Source organism: Hypanus sabinus, chromosome 19, assembly GCF_030144855.1.
Source record: "Hypanus sabinus isolate sHypSab1 chromosome 19, sHypSab1.hap1, whole genome shotgun sequence".
NCBI classification, from domain to species: Eukaryota; Metazoa; Chordata; class Chondrichthyes; order Myliobatiformes; family Dasyatidae; genus Hypanus; species Hypanus sabinus.
Window position 1 is genome coordinate 24,209,041 of NC_082724.1, and position 25,820 is coordinate 24,234,860.

A 25,820-nucleotide genomic window follows, 5' to 3' on the forward strand; every position below is an offset into this window, starting at 1 on the left:
TACAAGTTGTGTAGGGGGTGTAAGGGAAGTAAGAAAACTGATAAGGTTTACTCTTATACACAGTCCAATGGCTCCAAATGGAAATTTGTGGACATGGCAGCCAAGACAACAACAGATGCATGGTTCTGATATCCCTCAAGTTTTGAATAGCTTGGTAACAATTGTACAAAATGCTAGGATACAACAGGTGTGTGAAATTATACCTCAAAGTGTCAAAGGGGTAGAAACTGGCAGAGTAGCCCAACCTACATAACCATATAACAATTACAGCACGGAAACAGGCCATCTCGGCCCTTCTAGTCCATGCTGACGCTTTCTCTCACCTAGTCCCACTGACCCGCACTCAGCTCATAACCCTCCATTCCTTTTCAGTCCATATACCTATCCAATTTTACTTTAAATGACAATACTGAACCTGCCTCTACCAGTTCTACTGGAAGCTCATTCCACACAGCTACCACTCTCTGAGTAAAGAAATTTCCCTTCGTGTTACCCTTAAACTTTTGCCCCCTAACTCTCAAATCATTTTCTCTTGTTTGAATCTCCCCTACTCTCAGTGGAAAAAGCCTATCCACGTCAACTCGATCTACCCCCCTCATTATTTTAAATACTTCTATCAAGTCCCCCCCCTCAACCTTCTACACTCCAAAGAATAAAGACCTAACTTGTTCAGCCTTTCCCTGTAACTTTAGGTGCTGAAACCTAGATAACATTCTAGTAAATCTTCTCTGTACTCTATTTTGTTGATATCTTTCTTATAATTCGGTGACCAGAACTGTACACAATACTCCAAATTCGGCCTTACCAATGCCTTGTACAATTTTAACATTACATCCCAACCCCTATACTCAATGCTCTGATTTATAAAGGCCAGCATACCAAAAGCTTTCTTTACCACCCTGTCCACATGAGATTCCACCTTCAGGGAACTATGCACCATTATTCCCAGATCACTCTGTCCTACTGCATTCTTCAATGCCCTACCATTACCAATGCCCAATACCTACATTGACATTCATACTCGTTGTAAGTACACAAAACCACTCTCTATAGATACCAAAGATGTCAGGCTGAAATGAAATGGGGAAACTAAAGACTTAACATCTGGTTAGGAACAGCTTCGTGAAATTTGTCATGGATGAGTGATAATTCTTATATAACTTTTATTGTGACCATCATATCCAAGAAAACAAAGTGATGCAGAAAACAATAAAAGAATCACAAAGTGCACGTTTTAATTCTAATACAGCAAAAGAAAAGGCAGTAGAAAATGGTTTCAAATTTTATTGAGAAGTTCCAGAGTCACCAAAAGGTGCTACTGGCGTACGATCATTATATATTAAGAACTGAAAGAACTGCAGGTCTCTCCCATTAGTGAGTTGCTCGCTGGCAGAGAAAATGAAAGAGCTGCGCAGTGTGCTGCCGCCCGAGTCAAAGGCATGCAGTCTAATAGTGAGTGACCATCTTGGTGGTTGCTTTTCTTGTGATCGCAAGATCCTTTTGGACATAGTTAATGTGGTATGCCGCAGGTTTGATTCTTTGATTTAACAGCAGTGAGAAGGGGCAGTTGGCTGGGGAGCCGCGTGCCCTTGGTTGTAGCGAGGACTAGGCCTCAAGCCTGGGTGTTGCCTGCTTACAGCCGCCAGGAGGGAGGCGTCAGATCTGGTGTGCTCCACCAGGGGTGGCAAGGCGCAGCATCCAGGCTGGTGTCGCTGCAGCCCCCCAGCGTTCACTCGGCAGAAACAAGCTCTGTTGTGGTTGATTGCCGGTCTTGGCAGCATTCAGTGGACTCAGGGCCTAAAGCTGTGGTTTACAGCCACCAGGAGAGAAGCGTCAGAGCCGGTGAGGGGGGCAGCGTGGCACAACATTCGGGCTGCAGTCGGCATTGCCCCACCAGTGTTCGCTCGGCAGAAGGCAAGCTCTATCATGGTCATCTGCAGATTCCTGCAGCAGTAGATGGCTCTGGACTCTTTAATTGCATGGCTGTATCTTTCTATCTTGCACATGCTGTGTGTGCTTTGTGCTATGTGTGACTGATGGAAAATTTAAAAATGCAAACAAGGAAATCCGCAGATGCTGGAAATTCAAACAACACACACAAAATGCTGGTGGAACGCAGCAGGCCAGTCAGCATCTATAGGAAGAAGTACAGTCGACGTTACAGGTCGAGACCCTTCGTCAGGAATAATGGAAAAAGAGATGGAAAAGCATGTCGACTGTACTTCTTCCTATAGATGCCGCCTGGTCTGCTGCGTTCCACTAGCATTTAGTGTGTGTTGCGTGACTGATGGTACTGTGCTTTGCACCATGGCCCAGAAGTAACACTGACTGGTACGGCTGTATTCATAAATATTCATGTATGGTAAGCTTGAATCGAATTAAATTATATTGAGAAAAATGAAAGGTGGCATAAACTGGCCAGAGTTTAACCATCCAAAGTACATTAAATACTGTAATTATGTGAGGTTGCTTCAAGTGCAACTACTTATGCAACTGTATAGCATATAGACTACCCATTTCTTTAAAAAATATCACATCAAGGAAGTTTCCCTAGTTGCATAGTTAATGGTCATTCTAATGGTCATTGTTAAATAAAAAAAACTATAGCAATAGTCAAAAAATATGTATTTTTCACAAATGACCCTTACCTCTTCTCCAGATTGTATCATTTGTGTTGCACCTGGTTTGTCTTGCTTAGTAGGGATCCTAACCTATTATACATCGGACAAAAACAGAATTCCTTGGTGATTGGCTTGCAAGACTACATACCTTAGTTTATAATGATCTGGATTTCCCTGCAGAACTCACAACAACTCTCTTTGATTCTCATGAAACTTATAACATGAGCAAACGTGGATGGCCAGAACCTCCCAAGATGAGCTCATCAGTAACTTACTATTTAAATGAATATTTTGCAGCAAATTAAAGCATCTTATAGTTGGAGGATTTAGTGAAGGGGAAGGTGAGCTCATGGCAAATCTCCATTATAATTCAGAGAAGGTATTAATGACTTCACAGGCTTAAGGGTGACTAATTTCCTGGCTGCTTTGGGAGGTAAGAGAAGAGATTGCTGGGACTTGTGTCTGAGATTTTTATATCTTTGTTGGCCACAAGCAAAATACCAGATGCCTGGAGGATGGCAAATATGGTCTAAAGGCAGCTTGGTAAAACATGCTAATACAGACAGGATAAATTATGGATGTAATGCTGGGGCTTTAAGAGGCATTGGTCAGCCCACATTTGGAATATTTTGAGCAGTTTGGGTGCCTTATCTATGAAAGGATGTGGTATTGAAGCAGGTCCAGAGGAGAATGAAAGGGTTAATGGTTGATGCCTCTGGAATGGCAAGCATTTGGAATGCACTGCCTAAAGGAATGGTGTAAATCACCGTTGACAGCATTCAAGTATCCAGACAAGCACTTGAATCACCAGGGCATAGAAGGTTATGGGCCAAATGCTATGTTTCGATAAATATGGTTGGGCACTCATTGTTTGACGTGAATGGGGTACTGCAATCAGTCTATTTTTACATTATATGGCTCTATAATTATGAGAAATTTCTCTTTTCAGGATGTTGTAGCTCTTTGGAATTCTTTGTACTGGAGACAGTGGAAGCAGATTCATCAAATACAGTAAGTATACTTAAAGCAGTGGTTGATCAGCATTTATATAGTTACTAAGTCAAAGTGTATGAGAAGAATTGAATTGAACTTATTAATTACATCCTTCAAATACATGAGGAGTAAAAATCTTTATGTTATGTCTCTGTCTAAATGTGCAATGTGCAACTTACAGTAATTTATAATGGGAAAGTGAATTTGTAGCCATGATTATACTGAACGGCAGAGCAGATTCAAAAAGTCAAGTGACCTCTTATTTCCTATACTCCTTTCTAGGTAGCCATATCAATCACCACATCATAGGAACCAGACACAATAATCTGAATGAGGCATTAACAATATTCTAAATCACAACATCTTATTCAGTATTAGAATACTTGAGAAATAATGGATGACTACAGTATTTTTTATTTATAGGCTTGTGATAGCTGTTGTGAAAACTCACAAAGGCAAAGACTAATCTCCCTCAAACTGTAATTGAGCACTATACATAAAAACATTAATCACTATATGTAAAAGTATTACGTAAAAACAATCCACATTTATATCAAAACATTTAGAACATTTATAGGACCTGAGTGTGTCCCATTTATCAACATAAACTCATAGAGCATACCATTAATAAGAGTAAGTTGTGAAAAACAATTGCTTTGGTAATGATCCCAATGAGTGCTTTGAGCAGTTTATGGATTGCAGTAAATCCCATCTTCCTGGTATATTGGACCTTTTCCAGTTTGCTTATCGCTCAAATTGGTCCACTGATGATGCTGAACCCTCTGCACTCCATTCCCTAACTGTCCCACCTGGAAAATGGTGCGTCATACACCAGGAAGCTGTTTATTGACTTTGGAGTGGTGCTTAATACGATCATCCCTCAGAAGCTGATGAGTAAACTACGCTCAATGGGTCTCAACACTTGTCCCTGTAGCTGGATCTTGGGACTTCTTGATAGAAAGACCAAGGTCAGTCTGTGTTGGTAGCAACATCTCTAGCTCTATCTCGCTGAACACCAACACCCCACAGGGCTGTACTCAGCCGGCAGCTGTTCACACTGCTGATGCATGACTACACTGCTAACTTAAATAGAATGATCAAAACAGTGGTTGGCCTCATCAACAATGATGAGGAGATATAAGAGGCAGTAAAGCAGCTGGTAGAATGGTGCGAGCACAACAATGAGTTTCAATGTGGACAAGGCTAAGGAGATGATTGTTGAATTCAGGAAGGTCCAGGGTGACCTTTCCTCACCCCACATAAACGGGTCCTCCAAGGAAAGAGTTAGTGGCATCAGGTTTCTGGGAACGTATATAACAAATGATCTTACCTGATCACTCAACTCCATCTTTAGTCAAGAGAGCACAGCAGCACTTCCTGAGGGGACTTAGGCAAGCAAGGTTTGGTGGTCATACATCTATACAGTTGAATGACAATAATCTTGAACATGTTCCCAATGACATTTCCTATACAAAGCCGCCATCAAATTGCCACCATTAATGATAAAGAAATTCGTACCACAGAGATCAAGATGTGTCTTTGGAGAGAGTCGTCAGCCTTGCTTGATTATCCTGCATCAGAATGATCCCGTTAGGCGACTGTCTCAATCTGGAACACTGGCTCTATTTCTTACGTATTCTGCACACATTACCTTACCTGCTGAATATTTCTAGCATTTTGTGATTTTGGTTCAAATTTCCCGAATTGTCAGTAATTTCCTTTTCAATCAGATCAGCCATGGTCTTCGGAACTGGCAGAGCAGGCTGGAGGCCCAACTGACCTCCTCCTGCTTCTACTTCTTATGCTCTGATTTAGAGTGAAAATATTCTTCACTATCCAAATGCGTCTCTGCCCGAGTCACAAGTGCATCCTGTCACTAAATTAGTTTGATAATTTCTTTTCAATAATCTATGTCACCCAGGCTTTTGATACACATCAATCAAATCACCTAAACAATTCAACCAGGTCGGTTGGTGAGACAGGAACTTTTCCAGGGTGTTGTCGAGGCACAGATTCGTATCACTCATGATCACTCCAAACAATATACGCATACAGAAATCAAGTTCAGCTTATTGTCATTCAACTGTATGCATGTATACTGCCAAATGAGACTATGTTCTTCCGGATCAAGGTGCACAAAACAGTACATATTGCTCACACAAAACAGAAAGTAATGTTACCATAAATTAATTAATAAATAATAAGGTGGGCATATACAATACAATTTAAATAGTAAACAGTGTAACGCTACCGGCACTTCACACATAATGAGGCTGTACGATGAGATTCATATGTGCTGGCAGGGCCTGGAGGAAAAGCTGTTCTCCATTCTAACAGTTCTTGTCCTGAGGCCACGGTACCGCCTACCTGATAGTAGGGGATCAAGGAGATTGTTGGAAGGGTGGGAGGGATCATTGACAATGCTGTGGGCCCTGTGTATGCACCACCCCTGATAAATATCTCTGGTGGGTGGAAGAGAGACCCTGATGATCCCTTCAGCAGTCCTTGCAATCCTGTGTAGAGATCTGTGGTCAGATGCTTTGCAATTCCTGTACAAAACGGTGATGCAGCTGGTCAGGACACTCCTGATGGTGCTCCTGTTAAAGCTCATTAAAATAGGTGGGGTGGGGGAGCGTCTCTCATCACAATCTCCTCAGCAAGTGGAGACCTGCAGTGCTTTCTTGGTGGTGTGGAGGGATCAGGTGAGATGTGCGTACAGTGAGGAGTGGTCAGCTTGCATCTTCTTAAAATCCACAAGCAGCTCTTTGGTTTTGTCAACATTGAGACTCCAGCTGTGCTCGCACCATTCTAACAGCTGCTCTACCTGCTCTCTGTAAGCCCCCTTGTCATTACTGCTGATGAGGCCAACTGCTGTTGTGTCATCAATGAATTAGATGACTCGGTTTGAAATGAGTCTGGTAATGCTGTCACGCATCAGTAGCACGAAGAGCAGCAGGCTGAGCACACTGTACATTTGGGGGGAGTTGTCAGCACCAGGTTTCTAGGAGTGCGTGCAACCAACGATCTCACCTGATCCCTCCCTCCGCACCACCAAGAAAGCACAGTACCGCTTCTCAGCGTGATGGAGCTGGAGACATTTCTGCCAACGTGGACTGACTGTGGCCTTCCTGTCAGGAAGTCCAGGATGCAGTTACAGACAAGGGTGATGAGGGGTGATTACCTAATCATGATATAATCGTACCTGAGGTTGTAATTTCCAATCATGTCCTTTTGAATCAGCAGTACAGTAACCTACTCCGGTCCACAAGAATAATTTTTAACTAGAATGGGACTTTCATACATGCAGGGAAGTGATTTGTTGAGTACATCCTTCATTCTCTTTAAGATTGAAAACAAGTCAGATTAAATTTCACTCCCCTTTTCATGCTCCTCCTTCTATCTATATATTGACTGAAGACAACATAATGGAATTTACCAAAAAAAGGGAAGTAGTTGACAACATCTATAGCTGAGGGGTTAATTACAGTATTTATCCATTGACATTAGTACTGTTCATAATCACAACAATCAAAGTCAAAAAGTACTTCCAGATGAGACCATTAAGAATTTAAATACCCATAAGAAGCTGAACAATTTAATTGAATTGGAGCCCTTATGAAATTTCATTTAATATTTATGGAACTAATCCATGCTTAATGCTAAATAGTTTGTGAAACAGTACCTTTATAACAATCCCCATTGTGGGAAGATTTAGTGTTCTTCCTGGGATAGGCGCTGGCCAATGATCCAGATCATGACAAGCTGGGAAAAAGCAAAGTTATATTGTTGGTTTATCATTGTAATTTAACAGAGGTTGCATCCAAATTTCAACATTAATAGTACAAAACAAAATGATATACCACTGTATTAGACCAAATGCAGATTTGTTTCCATTTATTAATTACTAATTGCAAAAATAGATTGTTCTAGCCAAATCACTTGTCGAATATGTGCCACTATCATAATTAGCAAGTGTATTGACAATGTGAATCCTTATGGGAGATATTCTGGATACTTGGCATTTGGGGATAGTGAAAGCATACAATAACATTTCTTGAATTTAGATGCAGGATCAAAGGATGTAATTACTGGGAAATAAGGTATTTTCCATCAGAAGTGAAGGAAGGTTAAGCCATGAGCACCATTCTCCCGAATCTCCCGGAAACTGCTAACAGAAAAGACCAGCATTTGGTACCGATTTGTGCGGAATGCAGTAAGAGGTTGCCTTTTTTTCTTTTAAACCAATTTACTCTTATAGTAACACACACAAAATGCTGGTGGAACGTAGCAGGCCAGGCAGCATCTATAGGAAGAAGCACAGTTGATGTTTTGGGCTGAGATCCTTCGTCAGGACTAACTGAAAGAAAAGATAGTAAGACTCCCTTGTCCATTCATCCGCCCCATCCCTTCCCACCGATCTCCCTCCTGGCACTTATCCTTGTAAGAGGAACAAGTGCTACACCTGCCCATAACACTTCCTCCCTCACCACCATTCAGGGCCCCAGACAGTCCTTCCAGGTGGGGCGACACTTCACTTGTGAGTCGGCTGGTGTGATATACTGTGTCCGGTGCTCCCGGTGCGGCCTTTTATATATTGGTGAGACCCGACTCAGACTGGGAGACTGTATCGCTGAACACCAATGGTCTGCCAGAGAACGCAGGATCTCCCAGTGGCCACACATTTTAATTCCACGTCCCATTCCCATTCTGTTAATGTCTATCCATGGCCTCCTCTACTGTCAAGAGGAAGCCACACTCAGGTTGGAGGAACAACACCTTATATTCCGTCTGGGTAGCCTCCAACCTGATGGCATGAACATTAATTTCTCTAACTTCCATTAATGCCCCTCCTCCCCTTCTCACCCCATCCCTTATTTATTTATTCATTCATTCCCCCTCCCTCCTTTTTCTCTCTCTCTGCCCCTCTCACAATCACTCTTTGCCTGTTCTCCATCTCCCTCTGGTGCTCCCCTCCCCCTTTCTTTCTCCCTAGGCCTCCCATCCCATGATCCTTTCCCTTCCCTATCTCTGCATCCCTTTTGCCAATCACCTTTCTGGCTCTCAGCTTCACCCCATCCCCTCCAGTCTGCTCCTATCATTTCGCATTTTCTCCTCCCCCCCTCCCACATTCAAATCTCTTACTATCTTTCCTTTCAGTTAGTTCTAACGAAGGGTCTTGGCCTGAAACGTCGACAGCGCTTCTCCTTATAGATGCTGCCTGGCCTGTTGCATTCTGCCAGCATTTTATGTGTGTTGCTTGAATTTCCAGCATCTGCAGATTTCCTCGTTTACTCTTACCGTATTTGTTTCTTATGCTCCAAGCAGATACTGATTAGACTAAGCCTAGTACAACAATAATTTATTTTATTAATTATCAGTGGTGTACTTGGCTGCTTTAGCTCTGGAAATTGCTCAGTTTGCTATATCAGCTGATTCACTGTCAAGATGTTCCTCCAACCTCATGTTAATAAATTTTATTTGCTCATTATCAATTTTAATGGCACCTCAATGAACTGCCTTTGGATATTTTACTGCACTGACTACATGGTAATTAAAATAAACTTCCCTGTTTTGTTGTTGTATTTTTTTCTCCAGTTCTCAACATATACCCACCAGTTCTGTTCCTCTGTGAATTAACTAGTTTATAAGTCATCGCTAAATACAGTAATAGGTGAAATTAAGTGAGCAGCTCAGCAAGCTTATCCCCAGAAATACTGCAATGTGTAAACAAATCACAATTCTCACCAGCTTCCAGAAAAGGCTCACTTTTGTCAAAATATTCTGGTGCAATGAACTTCAACAGGAAATGGAAAAAGTTAACGTATGGAAGTTTACTGATCAGCACCAGTGACTGCAAGAGAGAGAGAAAAAAAAGTTAGTAAAAATAGATCATTGTGTTTTCCCCAGAACTTCGGTTTTGACAGTACCCAACTTTAAAATGTAGATAAAAATATACATTAATTTCCAAATTAACATTCAAGTTAGTAAATACAAAAATTCACAGTATTCTTGGGTCAAGTGTCATCTGTGTTAATGCTCTGCACACCAACCAGCCACCAGGAGGTATGCAAGAATCACTTTTAACTACAAGGCCCAAAAAGAAGCAATCCTCTTACCTAAGTTTTTATATATTTTTCAAGCGGTACCAATTTTTATTCCGAAATCTTTTTTTACTAATGTTGATTCAAAAATTTCCTCATATATATGGCAGAATAAAAATCCCAGGTTAGGTAAAATATATTTACAGAAGACAAAGAAGGAAGGTGGGTTAGCATTACCTAATTTCAGATTTTATTATTGGGCAGTTAATATTAGATATTTGTTATGTTGCTTGAAAGACTGGGGTGGATCTTTTGGCCCTCATTGGGTGAGTTTAGAAATTAAATCGGTACCAGGTTATGCTCTGGGTTCTATTTTAGGGACTTCTCTCCCTTTTGCTCTTTCTAAATTGCCGAAATGAATTGACAACCCGATAGTTAAACATACTTTATGTATATGGTTTCAATTTCGGAAATTTTTCGGGTTGACTCAATTCGTTTTAAATAGTCCTATTGTATCTAATTGCTTTTTCCACCCTTCCATTATAGATCAAGCTTATTCGGCTTGGAAAACTAAGGGATTACTAAGATTTTCTGATTTATTTTTGGACAATTGTTTTATGTCTTTTGAGCAATTATCTAATAAATATAATTTGCCTAGATTTCATTTTTTTTAGATATTTACAGATTAGGCATTTTTTAAGTACTGTACTTTCTACATTTCCAAATTTTGTGCCTTCAGATGTTTTGGAGAGTTTGTTTGAATTAAACCCTTTGCAAAAAGGGCTTATATCAAAACTTTATAATATAATTATGAAGATACGTTCAGAGCCCCTTTATAAGACCAAAAATGAGTGGGAAAGAGAGCTTAATCTTATTATTCCTATTGAGAATTGGGATAGAATTCTTCAATTAGTTAATACATCTTCGATATGTGCCAAACATTCATTAATACAATTTAAGGTCGTACATAGGGCCCATATATCCAAGGATAAATTAACTCATTTTTACTCTTATATAAATCCTATTTGTGATAGATGTCAATTTGAAATCGCGTCTTTAACTCATATGTTTTGGTCATGTCCGCTTTTGAAAAAATATTGTAAAGATATTTTTGATATTATCTCTCCGGTTTTGAATATCGATTTACAACCTCATCCTATTACCACAATTTTTGGTTTACCAATGATGGACTCACTGCATTTATCTTCTTCCACCTGTCAAATGATTGCATTTCTAACTCTGATGGCTAGAAGATCTATATTGTTGAATTGGAAGGAAATTAATCCTCCCACTGTATTTAATTGGTTCTCTCAAACTACGTTATGTTTAAATTTAGAAAAAATTAGAAGTGGTGTATTCGATACCTATTAAATTTGAAAAGATATGGAGACCATTTATTCAATATTTTCATATGATGTAATATGACCCTGTTCCAAGTTCATTTGACTTTCCAGCTTTTAGCTTATGTATGTTGAGAGGATCGGAGTTGACGACATTGATGATTATGTATTCTTTTGAGATATTATAAACAGCCCTTTTTTTTCTCTTCTAGTTTTTTTTTCTTTCTTTTTTTGTCTCTTTTTTCTTCTTTATTAGTTATTAGATTAGTAGGGTAGTTAATTTTGCATTATATATATATTTTTCTTTTTTCTGTTTTTTTTATATCATATATTATGAAATACCTAGACTTACCATGTTCATACATATACTGTATGGTTCATGTTTTGGTAAACTCATTTATACTGTAACCATTGCTTAAGTATTTTTTCATCTGTAATGGGAATTTGTATGTTTGTAATTTCTTTATTAATATATCATTTGTATTTTGTTCATATTATTAATAATAATAAAAAGATTGAGAAAGAAGCAATCCATTTTCTTAAAATGCAATCTTCCTTAAACAAAGGGCAATAAAAGTAATGTTTCTTAAATTGCATTAGACATTTAAAAAAATCCTTAAATAACTATGCCTTGAGAAATGGAATATAAAACCTGCTCTGTAACTCTCTAACTTGTCTCTGCTTGCTGCAGCTTGTGGCGAGAAACCACCTGAGTTCAGAATCAGAATCAGGTTTAGTATCACTGGTGTACATCATGAAATTTGTTGTTTTGGGGCAGCAGTGCATTGCAATACATAATCTTAAAAACTATAAATTACAATAATAAATATATGTATAAAATAAAGTAAGAAGTGACATAGTATTCATGGGTTCATTGTCCATTCAAAAATCTGATGGCGAAGAGGAAGAAGCTGTTCCTGAAACGTTGAGCATTTGTCTTCAGGCTCCTGTACCTCCTCCTTGATGGTAGCAGGGAGAAGAGGGCACGTCTTGGGTGAGGGGCATCCTTAATGATGAATGCCACCTTCTTGAAGCATCACCGTTTGAAGGTGGGGAGGCTAGTGCTCGTAATGGAGCGGCTATGGTTACAACTTTCTACAGCTTCTTATGATCAATAGTAGAAAGAACATTTTCAATTAGCAGCCTGGGCTGGGCATTGGGTGAAAAGAAAATAAAGAATGGAACTAGTATGGATACACAGGGATTGGTTTTTGGGCCAACGTACATGGCCTTGAAAAAATATTCAGCTCCCACAACTACTTTCCATTTTACCGACTCATTTCCTAAATTTTAAGTATATTGAAGTAGTATTTTTTAGTTAATCTACAGAATATTGTGTGTCATGTCAAATCAAAAACTTACCAAAAATTAAAAACCAAATTTGTAAGGCTGAAAAAAAATTCATTCCTCTTTTCATTACCGTGCTAACTTGCTTCAGGTGCAATACTGTATACTACTTTACCAACTCAACCAACTTGTTGATGTAGAAAATTGGAGGATCATCTGAATAAACCCTCTCTCAGTAAGATTCAACATTATAGTAGATTTTCAACAGACCGAACCAAAGTGAAGACAAAAGAACCTTCAAAGTAAGTCAGGGAAATGATAATAGAGAAATACAAATCTGGGGAAGTGTACAAGACCAATTTAAAGACACTAAACACACTTCAGAACTCAGAGCAGTTCACTGTGAAAAAGTGGAAAAAATATGAAACCACAGCCACACTGCCTAGGTCAAACCGACCATCTAAACTTAGTCACCAGAGAAGAATAGCACTTTTAAGACAGGCTACTGTGACATCAACTGTCACTGTGAGTGAGATGCAGAAGTCAGTGGCTGCAACTGGAGATGAAGTTCACAGCTTCACAATCTCTAAGGCCTTGCACATAAACGGTATTTATGTAAAAGTGACAAGTAAGAAGCCCTGACTAAAAAAAGATGTGGAAGAAGATCTTGTGGTCAGATGACACTAAAGTGGAATTTTTTGACCTCACCACTAACAGGTACATGAGGTTTAAATCTAATATTGCACATCAGGCAGGTAACACCAACCCTACTGTAAAGTATAATGGAGGTAGCATTATACTATGGGGATGCTTTCAGCAGCAGGGACTGTAAATCTGGTCAGGGTTGATGGGAAGACGAACGCTGCTAACTACAGAGAGTTCCTGGATAAAAACCTAATAGCTTCTGCCAGAAAGCTTAAACTGGGGAGGAAGTTCACCTTTCAGCAGGACATCACCCCAAAGTACACTGCCACAGCAACTACAGAGTCGCTTCAAATGAAAAATATTGATGTCTTTGAGCGACCCAGTCAGAGTCATGACCTTAACCTGACTGAACATCTCATGCAAGACCTACAAATTACTGCCCACTGCTGCTCCCCAACAAACATGGTATAGCTTAAGCAATTTTGCAAGGAGGATTGAGCAAATCTTTCTCTATCACTTTGTACAAAGCTAATAGAGACTTATCCAAAAAGACTACTGACTGTAATAGCTGAGGGGTGGTTCAATAAGTACCGAGCAAAGAGGGATGAATACTGTTCATTTTTTGGCTTCTACTGTAAAAAAGGAGCATGTGATTCACAAATAAAAAAATCTCATTAAATTGATCACAATCCCTGGTTGTAATACCCTTTATGTGAACAAAGGGTTGGGGGCTGAATACTTTTAAAAGGCACAGTATTGAATAATTGTAATGGGGTTAAATACCACTTTTCCAGATTTGTTTGGGATTTAGGGGAAAGGTGTGGTAAGAACATGACAATTAGAACAGGTGGAAAAATACAAGGTCACCTACACTAGTTTACAAAGCAGAAAAGCAAAGTAATCTGAGTGCAGGAGCAAAGTGTTCTACTGTATTATTATAGGGCTATGATAAACTTGCTCTTGGAATAGTATTGAAGGTTTTGGTCTTAAAGAAACAGGAAAACACATCAAAGGAATAACCCTTGCAGTCCATGTCTTTGCCGATCAGGATGCCCATTTAAATTACTCGCACCTGCTTACCTATAATCCGTAACCTTCCATTGTTCATGCATGTTCATGTGTCTCTTAATGCCTCTTAAAAATTGCTATTGTTTTGGCATGCAACAGCTCCCTTGGCAGCATACTCTCGGCAGCATCACTTGTAAAAGAACATGCCATGCTATCACTTGACGTTTGAATAAGAAAGGAAGATTTGTTTTATTCACACGTGCATCAGAACATACGGTGAAATGGTTTGTTTTGCGTCACCGACCATTCTGAGAATGTGCAGGTGTCACCACGCTCCCAGTGGCAACACAACAGCAAGCCCATAACTTACTAACCCTAATCGTATGTGCGAGGAAAACTACACAGACATGGGGAGAACGCACAAGCTCCTTACAGACAGCAGCAGGAACGGAATCCCAATTGCTGATCACTGGTGCTGTAGCAATTTCGCTAACCGCGATGCTATCATGCTCTCCTCCCATAATTTTGTACACTTCTATCAGATATACTTCTATGGGTGGCAGGGTGTGATACGTCTGTACCAAAGGAGGTGTAAGGCGCTTCTTCCCTCTGCTAGCCTGTAGGTGGCCCTTGGGCAAGGTGCACCACCTGCTTAGCAACCCCCCGATCGTGGTCATGTAAAGTCAAGGGAGCAGGTAGTGGACATCGTATGGTCAGCTGGGGTATAGCACAAGTCTTGGTTATGTGACTGCTGATACCAGGCAGACAATCTCTGAAGGGCTTTGATAATGGCTGGTGTCACCTGTCTTGTAAAGACACTGCCCAGAATAAGGTAATGGCAATCCATTTCTGTTGAAAAATTTGCCAAGAACAATCATGGTCAAAGACCATAATTGCCCACATCATACGACACGGCACATAATGATGATAATGATGATTAACAGGTCACCCTTTAACCTCTGATACCCACAGAAATCAATCCAAGTTTGTCCAACTTTTCCCTTTAGCTAATACTTTCTAATCTAGGTGATATCCTAATGCATCTTTTCTGCACCTTTTCCAAAGACTCCACAGCCTTCCTATCATGTAGTAACTTGAACTGTACACAATACTCCAAATGTGGTCTAACCAAAGTTTTATACACCTGCCAGATTACTTGCCAAATGTTATATGTAGTGCCCTGAATAATAAGATAAGCATGCCATATGCTTTCTTTACCACCCTATTTATTTGTGTTGTCATTCTCAGGAAACTATGAACTTGTACCCTAAGAGTTCTCTGCATATTATAACTTCTAATGGTCCTGCCATTTACTGCTTACTCTTGCATTTGTCCTCTCAAGATTCATCACTTCACATTTGTCTGTATTTAAAACCATCTGTTATTTCTCCACCCAAATCTCCAACCCGCTATGTCCTTTGACAGCCACTCTTGACGTCCATAACTCCACCAATTCTTGCATCTTCAGTAAACTTACTATTCAGTCCAGCTATATTTTCGCCCAGGCCATTCAAACACAACTGGTGTTTCAGTACTGATCCATGTGGAACACCATTGGTCACATACTTCCAGTCGGAATAGCACCTCACCACCATTACCCTTGGACTTTTATGAGCAAGTCAATTCTGGATCCATCATATCACTTTATTGTTGAACCCATATGACTTAATCTTCAGAACCAGTATACTATGAAGGACCTTCACAAAAGTGTTACTAAAACACAGGGAACATCTTCTGCCCTATCTTCAATCACTTTTGTTATTTCCTCAATAAGTTAATCAAATTTGTAAGACAGGACCTCCCCCACATAAATCCATGTTGACTATTCCTAGTGAGGCCATGCTTTTCCAATTGTGAATAGATCTTGCCCTTATGAATTTATTCCTATAATTTCACTGCCAATTATGCACCATTCAACAGCCTATTAATTCCATGATTTGTCTCAATTGGTTTCATGAGAAAAAGGACAAACCCTGGCTATTCACCAGTCTTCTGGGACCTCACTTGTGGTTAAATACGGTAGAGATCTCTGACAAGGCCTTAGCAATCTTTCTCTTGCTTCCCCAAGTATAATGGTATAGATTCCATCAGGAACATGGGATTTATCCACCTTCATTATTTTCAAAGCACCTTCCCCTCCTTTATATTGCCATGCTCTAGAATATCAACATAACATTTCCTGGTCTCATCATCCAGGTAATGTTACAGGTCTCTAAAACTACACTTAGAATATTGAGGTCTGTTCTGACCATCTCATCATAAAAAGGATGTGGAACCTTTAGAGAGGGTGCAGATGAGATTTACTACGATGCTGCCTGGACAAAGATAGGTTGAGTGACCTAGGGCTCTTCAGAGTGAAGGAGGATGACAGGTGACTTGATGGATGTGTACAAGATGATATGAGGCACAAATAGAGTGGATAGCCAGAGACTTATGCCTCAGGTGGAAATGGCTAATACCAGGGGGCATAATTTTAAGGTGATTAGAGGAAAGTATAGACAGGATATCAGAGGTAGTTTTTCATATCAGGGAATGCCCTGCCAGGGATGGTGGTTGAGGCAGATACAATATGGTCATTTAAGAAAAACTCTCAGATAGGCACTGCATGATTGAAAAAAATGGAGGGTTATGTAGGAGGGAAGAGTCAGAGTGATCTTAGACCAGGTTAAAAGGTCAACACAAGATTGTGAGCCGAAGAGTCTGCACTGGGCTGTAATATTCTAATTTCCATCTCCCATGACCTTTGCCTGATGCAAGGACATCATAATGGATCTCACCCACTTCCTCTGGATCCACACAAAATTGCTTCCTTTCCCCCTGAGTGCACCTAATCTTTGCCCAACAACCTTCTTGCTCCTAATATACACACAAAATGCCTTAGAATTCTGCTTAATCCTACTTGCCAAGGATATGTCATGGCCCTTTCTAACCCTTTTCATATCTTGTCTAAGTTCTTTTCTTTTATACTTGGCCAAGGGTTTTTGTATGATTTCAGCTTGTATTCTTTATGCCAAATGCCACAATATCCCTTACATGGTCTTCAAACCCTACCAAGCTGATCTTTCATCCTCACAGGAATAAGCTTGTTCTGAAATCCTATCAACTGGCCTTTAAAAGAATTCCACATGTTAGAAGTCCATAACTGTTACCCCCATTTCTACCAAATATGGTTGTAATCATCCTCCCCCAATTTAGTACTTTCAGCTGAGGAACATTCCTTATTGATAACTCTCTTAAAATTTGCAGAATTATGTTCACTGTTCCTAAAAATGCTCCCCCAATTGAAGTTTCAGTCACCTGGCTAGGTTTATTCCTCAGTGTAGGGTACAGACCCATCCTTAGTTGGACTAGCTACATACTGTTTCAGAAACCCTCCTGGATGGTCCTAATAAATTCTGACTCACCAAAGCACCTGGTACTAAGGGCACCCCCGTCAGTATTGGTTAAATTAAAATCACCCATTACAATAATCTTGTTTTTAAAAAACTATATACATTGTTCCATCATCTGCCCAGATATCTGTTCCTCAAATTCTCATTGGTTATTGGGAAACCTATGAAGGGTCTCGGCCCGAAATGTCGACAGCGCTTCTCCCTATAGATGCTGCCTGGTCTGCTGTGTTCCACCAGCATTTTGTGTGTGTTGTTGTTTGATATAACCCCATCACAGTGATTTTACCTTTCTTATTCCTGTGGCTTCCTTACTCAAAAAAAGTGAATATACATGCCATAGAGAGAGCATAACAAAGATCTACCAAATTTGTTCCTGGCATAGCATTTTTTATGTACAGGGAGAATCTGAGTAAGATAGGATTACAACTTTTTAACTTAGAAGAGCAATAGGTGATCTCAGTGAAACAGACAAGGTGGATGAATTGGGGATTTTGTGCTGACTGAGGTGTGTAGAACCGTGAGACACATATATCAAATGAAAAAAAAAATCAGGAAAACAGAAACTTTTAGGACTGAGGGGAAGAGAAGTTTCTACATTCAGGAGGCAGTGAATCATGGGAATTCTCTACTGTGAAGGCAAGATCAATAAAGATAAAGTTATCAGTGCTCACTCCAACCAGTTGATCAGCACAGGTCTTCAGTACTTGGCCAGGTACCTAGTTTGGGCCAGATATTTTCTGTGGGTTCACCCTCATGAAGGATGCTCTCATATCGGCCTCAATAACAGAAATCACAGGGTCATTGAGGTCTGTGGCAGTTTGTGAGGGTGCTGCATATTTTGTCAGTCAAACTGAGCAAAATGGCACAGAGCTCATCGAGGAGCAAAATCTTGTTGTCACATATATTGCTTAGTTTTACTTTGTAGGAGGTGATGCATTCAATCCCTGCCACAGCTATCAGGCATCCTTCCAGTATGGTCCGGAATTGCCACGTGCAATGGCCATCCGGAGGACATGTACGTTACTAATCTGGCCCTTAGCAGATTGCAGATCTTCTAATTCATCCATCCAGGGCTTCTGCTTGGGGAAGACTCTAAATGATTTTGTGGGGACACACTTGTCCATGACAGACTTTATAAAGTCTGTGATAACTGTGGCATATTCGTTCATATCCGCTGAGTCCTTGAACATGGTCCAATCCACTAACTCGAATTGTAAACTTAGCTCCACACATGGTAAATTTTCATCCACGATTAAGAAGCATCTATCTACCTTTTTGTGAAAATATAATTTCTGCTTCTATTACCCCATATAAAGGCACTCAATTCTCATCAGGAAAACTTTTAGTTTTATACATTGACTCCTTCAATATATTCATCCACAAGAGGAAAGATTTCCTCCAAATTCACCTTCTCAGGATCTGCACTGGGAAATGAATGCTGATTATGTGACATTTTTGAAGAATATCTCTATTCAGGCCACCCGGGTGAGTATGAGCTTCTGGGTGCCCATCTCTATCATACTCCCACTGTGAGCATACTGATTATGACCTTTTACACCATTCCAACAAATATCACTGTGCACTCAAAAAAGACACATCATTTTAAAACATAGCAGAGCTTTCTAGACTCAAAAATAATTTGCAATTTCATAAAATTAACCATTAGTGTTTTGTTTCTCAGACAGAAAGCATTAAGATTCCACCAACCACTCCCATCAAACCCCTAACCCCAACTTCTCTTCCAGGATTCCAGATTTCATTCCTCTATTTATACCTCCTGAAACTCCTTTCCTAATGTCCTTTCGCCAATATCACAGATTACTGGTGCCATCCAATTACTCCCAACCTCCATCCAATCACAGTCATTCTTTCTTATTCTACCTGGCTACCCACTCCAGTCCTTTTACCTGCAACTTAAAACTCACGTCAGTTCTAAAATTTCCCAGATCTGGTGAAAGTACAGTAACCTGAAATCTATCTGGCTTGTTAAGTATTTTCAACATTTTCTGTTTTGATTTCTGATTTCTAGCATCTGTGGTATTTTGATTTTGGTTTGCTTTTAATCTATCAACTAATCCCTGATCTATATGGTGAAACAGCTTGCAGTAGTTTGAATGCCACCCTGACATTTTGAGAGGACATAAAAATTTATTTGAGCTTTACTTGATAGTGGGGATTTTTATCTGGACAAATGCATAGATAGAAAACATTTGGAGGGATATGAGTCAATCTAAGCAAAATGGGACTAGCTCAATTAGACAACTTAGTATGGACAAGTTGGGCTAAAGGGCTTGTTTCTGCACTGTTTAACTATGTGAGTAACACCTCCTATAACGCTTTTAAATTGGCCCCAGCAGGACTCCTGGTTCCCCTGGCATTCAAGAAATCACTAATTAAATCTAATATTCTCCTCTTCTTTCTGGAAACTACCTTCTCTTGAATTGTGGCCAGACTTTATATTGCTATTGTCTGGTCGCTATAGCAATGTTTCTTAAAAGGGCCAGATAGGTGCATAACATTTCGCTAGAAGCAGAGTTCAACGCAGTGTGGTCCTGTTGGAAAGTATTCAGATCCGATTTCAGTGCACTTTTGTGTTTGAACAACCATAGTGCTGTTTCACATATCTTTTTACCACTTTCACAATTGTCATGTAGCAGTGGGCCTAAATAGTTACTATAGCTAGATGCAATCAATTTAGCTACCAAAAAATAGGTGAAACCCTATATCTAGTCACATGTCTCTCATCTGTGTATCTTTAGTTCAGAGTACAATATTTTCCTTTCAGGCATGAAATTAAGGTGACTCAAATACCAAGGCAAAATGCTGAACGGTAAATGGTTCAATGCAATATTTTGATAGGCTGATGTTCCAAAAAATTATTAAAACAAAATTTTTAGAATAACTGGGTTAAAGTTAGGGAGTGTCATTCTCCTAGAGCACCTACTATTAATACATTTATAATTATGAAGAATTATAATTAAGAACAGAACTGTACATTGCCGAACACCAATAATGCAACCCACAAGCTAGACTTGCTCCCCAAATATATGAAGAGCAGATAAAAATATCGCTCATACTATTCATTAAATATTAAACATCAGTTTGGCATATTAGAGGCACTTTAGTATGAGTTGTCCAGCACCTGACATGTAGTTCAGGTTAATACCCAAGTACAAAGTTGACAAACATAGGTAAAACTTTAAATCAAATTCCAGCTTTCTATTTGAATATTAATCTTACCTTTGACAAATATCTTGGCAACTATTATTTTGTTGTTTTGAACAAAAATTGCACTTACCTTTTGAAAGTAACCTCTTTTTAAGGATTTGTCACGAACTTGTCTAAAGTAAACATATCCATAGTAATGTGCAGAATCTTTCTGTTAAAATAAAGAAAGCCAAGAATGAGGAAGTAGAATAAATGCAAACACTTCTCCAAATGCAATTTACGTCAGCTAAATGAATAAGTAATAGTTGTTTATTTGTCTTCTTATGAACAGTCCTGGTGGGCCATTGACACTTCTAGAGAATTAGACAAGACAATTGTTCCAAGGCTTCCTTTCCCCAAACCCCACATTCCATCATTGAGCAAATTAGAAGTTAAAATACAGCATTTTTGAGAATGATCATCAATTAAATGTTGTTCTGAAAAAGTTCATTTTTTGTGATCATAGAAGATCCCTTCTTATCTTGATCTTGTTCCCTTCTGATTTAATTAAGGTATGCTTCTTATTGGGAATGGGCTCCTATTGGGTAGATTGGTAAGTAACCGCAGATACCAATGATACCCTTGGAGAAGAACTCTGCAGTACTCCACAAGCTAGAATATAATTTCCACCTTTCAAACATTTAACCACCTAGAAATACAGCAAAGCAAAAGTGTTGAGAAGCATTGTAAAGCTGCATGACAGATTTCCAAAATTAATGCAATAGATGTTGCAGGGTAGAGAGGACTGGGAATGATATCAGGTAAAACGAAAGGAAAGGCAGGAAAGCAAGGGAGGTGGGTTGCGCTCTTAATTAAAGATGAAATCAGGGCGATAGTGAGAGATGATATAAGATCCAAGGAGCAGAATGTTGAATCCATCTGGGTAGAGATTAGGAATAGTACTGGAAAAAAAATCACTGGTGGGAGTTGTCTATCAGCCACTGGATAATAAAATTACAGTGGCACAAGCAATACACAGAGGAATATCTGAAGCGTGTAAGAATGGAACAGCAGTTATAATGGGGGACTTTAACTTGCACATAGATTGGGTGAATCAAGTTGGTTGAAGTAGTCTTGAGGAGGACTTCATTGAATGCACCCGTGATGGCTTTCTTGAACAGCATGTTACTGAACCTACAAGGGAATGTGCTATACTAGATCTGGTCCTGTGCAATGAGTTAGTGATCTTGTAGTTAGGGATCTTCTTGTTAAGAGTGATTACAGTATGATTGAATTTCTCATACAAATGGAGGGTGCAATAGTTCGATCTAAAACCAGTGTATTATGCCCAAACAATGGAGACAATAATGGGATAAGGGAAGATTTGGCTGGTGTAGACTGGGAACATAGGCTATATGGTGGGACAGTTGAGGAACAGTAGAAGACTTTCAAAGAGATTTTTCACGGTGTTCAACGAAAGTATATTCCAGTTAAAAGCAAGGACAGTAAGGGTGGGGAGAGCCAGCCGTTGATAACTAAGGAAATAAAAGAAGGCATCAAACTAAAAGCTCATGCATGCAAAGTCGCCAAGAGTAGTGGGAAACTGGGAAAACTTTAAAAAGCAACGAAGTACCACTAAGCGAGCAATAAAGAAAGGGAAGCTAGATTATGAAAATAAACCAGCTCAAAATATAAAAATGGAGAGTAAATGTTTTTATAATTATATAAAGCAGAAAAGGGTGAATATAGGTCCCTTGGAGGATGAGAAGGGCAAATTGTTATTGGGTAATGAGGAAACGGCCAAGACTTTGAATGACTATTTTGTGTCGGTCTTCACGATGGAGGATATACCTAACATGTCAAAAAGAGATGTTATGGATGCGATGGGAGGTAAGGACCTCGATACAATTACCATTAAAGAGCTTGTGCTGAGCAAACTTGTAGGTGTGAAGATAGTTAAGTCCCCTGGCTCTGATGGAATGCAACCCAGGGTACTGAAAGAAACAGAAGTTATAGTACAGGCTTTGCTGATAATTTACCAACATTCTCTAGACTCTGGGCAGGTCCTGGTGGATTAGAAGATGGTAAATGTCACGCCACTGTTCAAAAAAGGCAGGTAACTATAGGCCAGTTAGTTTAATGTCTGTAGTTGGGAAAATGCTTGAAGTTATCTTTAACGAAGAAATATTGAGGCATCTGGAAAGAAATGGATCCATCAGGCAGACACAGCATGGATTCAGCAAAGGCAGGTCCTGTTTGACAAACTTACTGGAGTTCTTTGAGGATATGACAAGTGCAGTGAATAGAGGGGAACAGATGAACGTTATTTACTTGGATTTCTAGAAGGTGTTTGATAAGGTGCCACATAAAAGACTTATCCATAAGATAAAAATGCATAGAGGTGGGGGTGATAAAGCATGGATAGATGATTAGTTAATGAACAGAAAGCAGAGAGTTGGGGTACATGAGTGTTACTCTGGTTGGCAATCAGTGGTGAGCGGTGTGCTGCAGGGGTCAGTGCTGGGCCTGCAACTGTTCACGATATACATTAAAAATCTGGAAGAGGGGACCAAGCATAGTGTATCTAAGTTTGCTGATGATACTATACTGAGTGGAAAAGTATATTGTGTAGAAGATAAGGAGACTCTGCAGAGAGATATGGATAAGTTAAATGAATGGGCCGAAGTCTGGCAAATGGAGTACAATGTTAGTAAATGCGAGCACTTTGGAAGGGAAAATTAAAGAGCAGATTATTATTTAAATGGTAAGAAATTGCAGCATGCTGCTGTGCAGAGGAACGTGCAGAGAGCGTGCTTGTGCATGAATCACAAAAGGTTGGTTTGCAGGTGCAGCAGGCTATCGAAGGCAAATGGATAATTGGCCTTCATTGCTAGAGGGATTGAATTTAAGAACAGGGAGGCTATGCTGCAACTGTACAGGGTGTTGGTGAGGCTGCACCTGGAGCACTGCGTGCAGTTCTGGTCTCCTCACTTGAAGAAGGATATACTGGCTTTGGAAGTTGTGTAGAGGAGATTCACTATGTTGATTCCAGAGATGAGGGGGTTAGACTATGAGGAGAGATTGGGTTGCCTAGGTCTGTACTTGCTGGAATGCAGAAGAATAAGAGATCTTAGAGAAACATATACAATTATGAAAGGGATAGATAAGATAGAGGCAGCAAAGTTGTTTCCACTTGTAGGTGAGACTAGAACGGGGGGGGGGGGGGGGACATAGCCTCAAGATTCGGGAGAGTAGATTTAGGACGGAGATGAAGAGGAACTTATTCTCCCAGAGTGGTGAATCTGTGGAATTCTCTGCCCAGTGAAGCAGTGGAGGCTACCACAGTAAATATATTTAAGACAAGGCTGGATAGATTTTTGCATAGAAGGTGAATTAAGGGTTATGGGGAAAAGGCAGGTAGGTGGAGATGAGTCCATGGCCAGATTAGTCATGATCTTATTGAATGGCTCGAAGGGCCAGATGGCCAACTCCTGCTCCTATTTCTTATGATATGTAATGTATTCATTTACGCTCTTTGTCTTCATTAATCCAGAACGGAATGGGGACAAACAGGTTGTGTCATTCAAATAAACTGTTCCCAATTTTCCCTTGTGCTTCATATTTCTGACAAATTTCCATTCGAATGATTAATAAGACGATGAAGAAATTATTCAACTTTCCAACACTTTCATTCCAGCAACTGGCATTGAACAACAGCATGCAGACAATGCATCTGCATGTTCAGATCAAGGACAGCCTTCAAATAATATTTTACCTTTTCCACAGAGAGTACACAAAGATGGACCTTCTACAGCAAATGCCTGGAAGACACAGATCTGCCTATTTTGCTCAGTGGAGCACCTGAACAATTAAGATCCAGGAGAAGACCCTGGGCAAAGTGGATTACTTCCCATTTCTCAGTGCCTTCAGCTGCCCAAGGAAAAGAGCATTGATGGAAATGAGCATTTAACGAACATAACCTCAAAGCCAGTAGGAAATGATTTCCACCCTCCTTTGTAGTGTTTTGAGGTAGACATACCACACAGGAGCAGAATTAGGCTATTTGGCCCATTGAATCTACTCCACCATTCCATCATGGCTGACACATTATCCCTCTCAATCCCACTCACCTGCCTTCTCCCTGTAACCTTTAATATATTTACAGATCAAGAAACAACCAACCTCTGCTTTAAATATACCCAATGACATGGCCTCCACAGCTGCCTGTTGCAATGAATTCCACAGATTTGCCATGCTCTAGCTAAAGGAATTCTTCCTTATCTCTGTTCTGAGTCTGAACCCTTCTACTCCGAGTGTGTGCCCTCTGGTCCTAGGCTCTCCCACAAAAGGAAACATCCTCTCCTCGGTACCTAGGTAATAACACAAGTACCTCAAAGAATGCAGAAGTACTAATCTTGCTGTATCCAAAATTTTCCAAATCTAACAGCAGGATGGCAAACCCTTTGCCAACTAATGTTCAAAGAATCATTGAGTATAGAGTGTCTTTCTTGAAAGAGCAAAAGCAACACCTCAAAGGATTAGACTTAGTCTGAACTATAACTGTGGCTATCAGTTTACATATTACAAGGCTCCTCTGAAATTCAGTTTTGGTTCCAAAAACATATCTTGATTAAAATCAAATCAAATCATGAGGAATCATTTAACATAACATGTCAAGGCATGCTGTGCCACCACCACATGCTCTAAAGTAACTTTATTTTCAGACTTTTCCAATTTTTGCCTTGTCAAGTTTATTAAATGACAAAACATTATTTTGGGATAATCATTAATTGACATAAAACTTACTTATGTACAACAAATGAAATGTCACACAACCAAATATTTAAACAAGATAATTAATTAAAACTGAACACCATAAACAAAATAGTACTTCATAGTGCAGGCAAAAATTCCCTGGAAAATTCCTGTATAATATACGAATAGAATATGTAAATTGTCACGAGATAAAGAAGAAGCCTTCAGAATCACAGTTTTGGATAATGTAATACGATGAACAGAAGACATCTTGTTGACATTCCACAAACAATAATTGAGCGTTTTTATCCATATTTCAGTTTTCAAAGATTAGATACACAAAATTCAATATATTGAAAGCTAATAGTTTAGCTGGCCACATAAACAGCTTGCATAGATGCAACTCTAATTTGGACACTTAATAAAATTCACTTACAATTTAAAAAAAAGTTAGGTAGTATCTGACTCTTAATCTTGTCAATTTGAACATCTTGATTTTTTTTCTTGCCATTTTTATGAACTTGAGCCAGTTTACAGATACAGCCAGATATCCAGAAGTTACCAAAAATCCACTGTATCCTTTGAAGTTCA

The 25,820-nt window shown here is 39.6% G+C and overlaps 1 protein-coding gene across 1 annotated transcript in view; it reads right to left on the reverse strand.

Moving 5' to 3' along the window:
- The window catches only part of dennd6aa (DENN/MADD domain containing 6Aa), an 84,098-nt gene that overhangs the window by 29,333 nt on the left and 28,945 nt on the right, over positions 1-25,820 (reverse strand). The window contains exons 5-8 of the mRNA XM_059944194.1: positions 20,626-20,706; positions 9,360-9,465; positions 7,297-7,376; positions 2,649-2,711 (exon numbers count right to left, since the gene is read on the reverse strand). Of these exons, the coding sequence (XP_059800177.1) occupies positions 2,649-2,711; positions 7,297-7,376; positions 9,360-9,465; positions 20,626-20,706 (330 nt within the window). The remainder of the gene's footprint in view (positions 1-2,648; positions 2,712-7,296; positions 7,377-9,359; positions 9,466-20,625; positions 20,707-25,820) is intronic.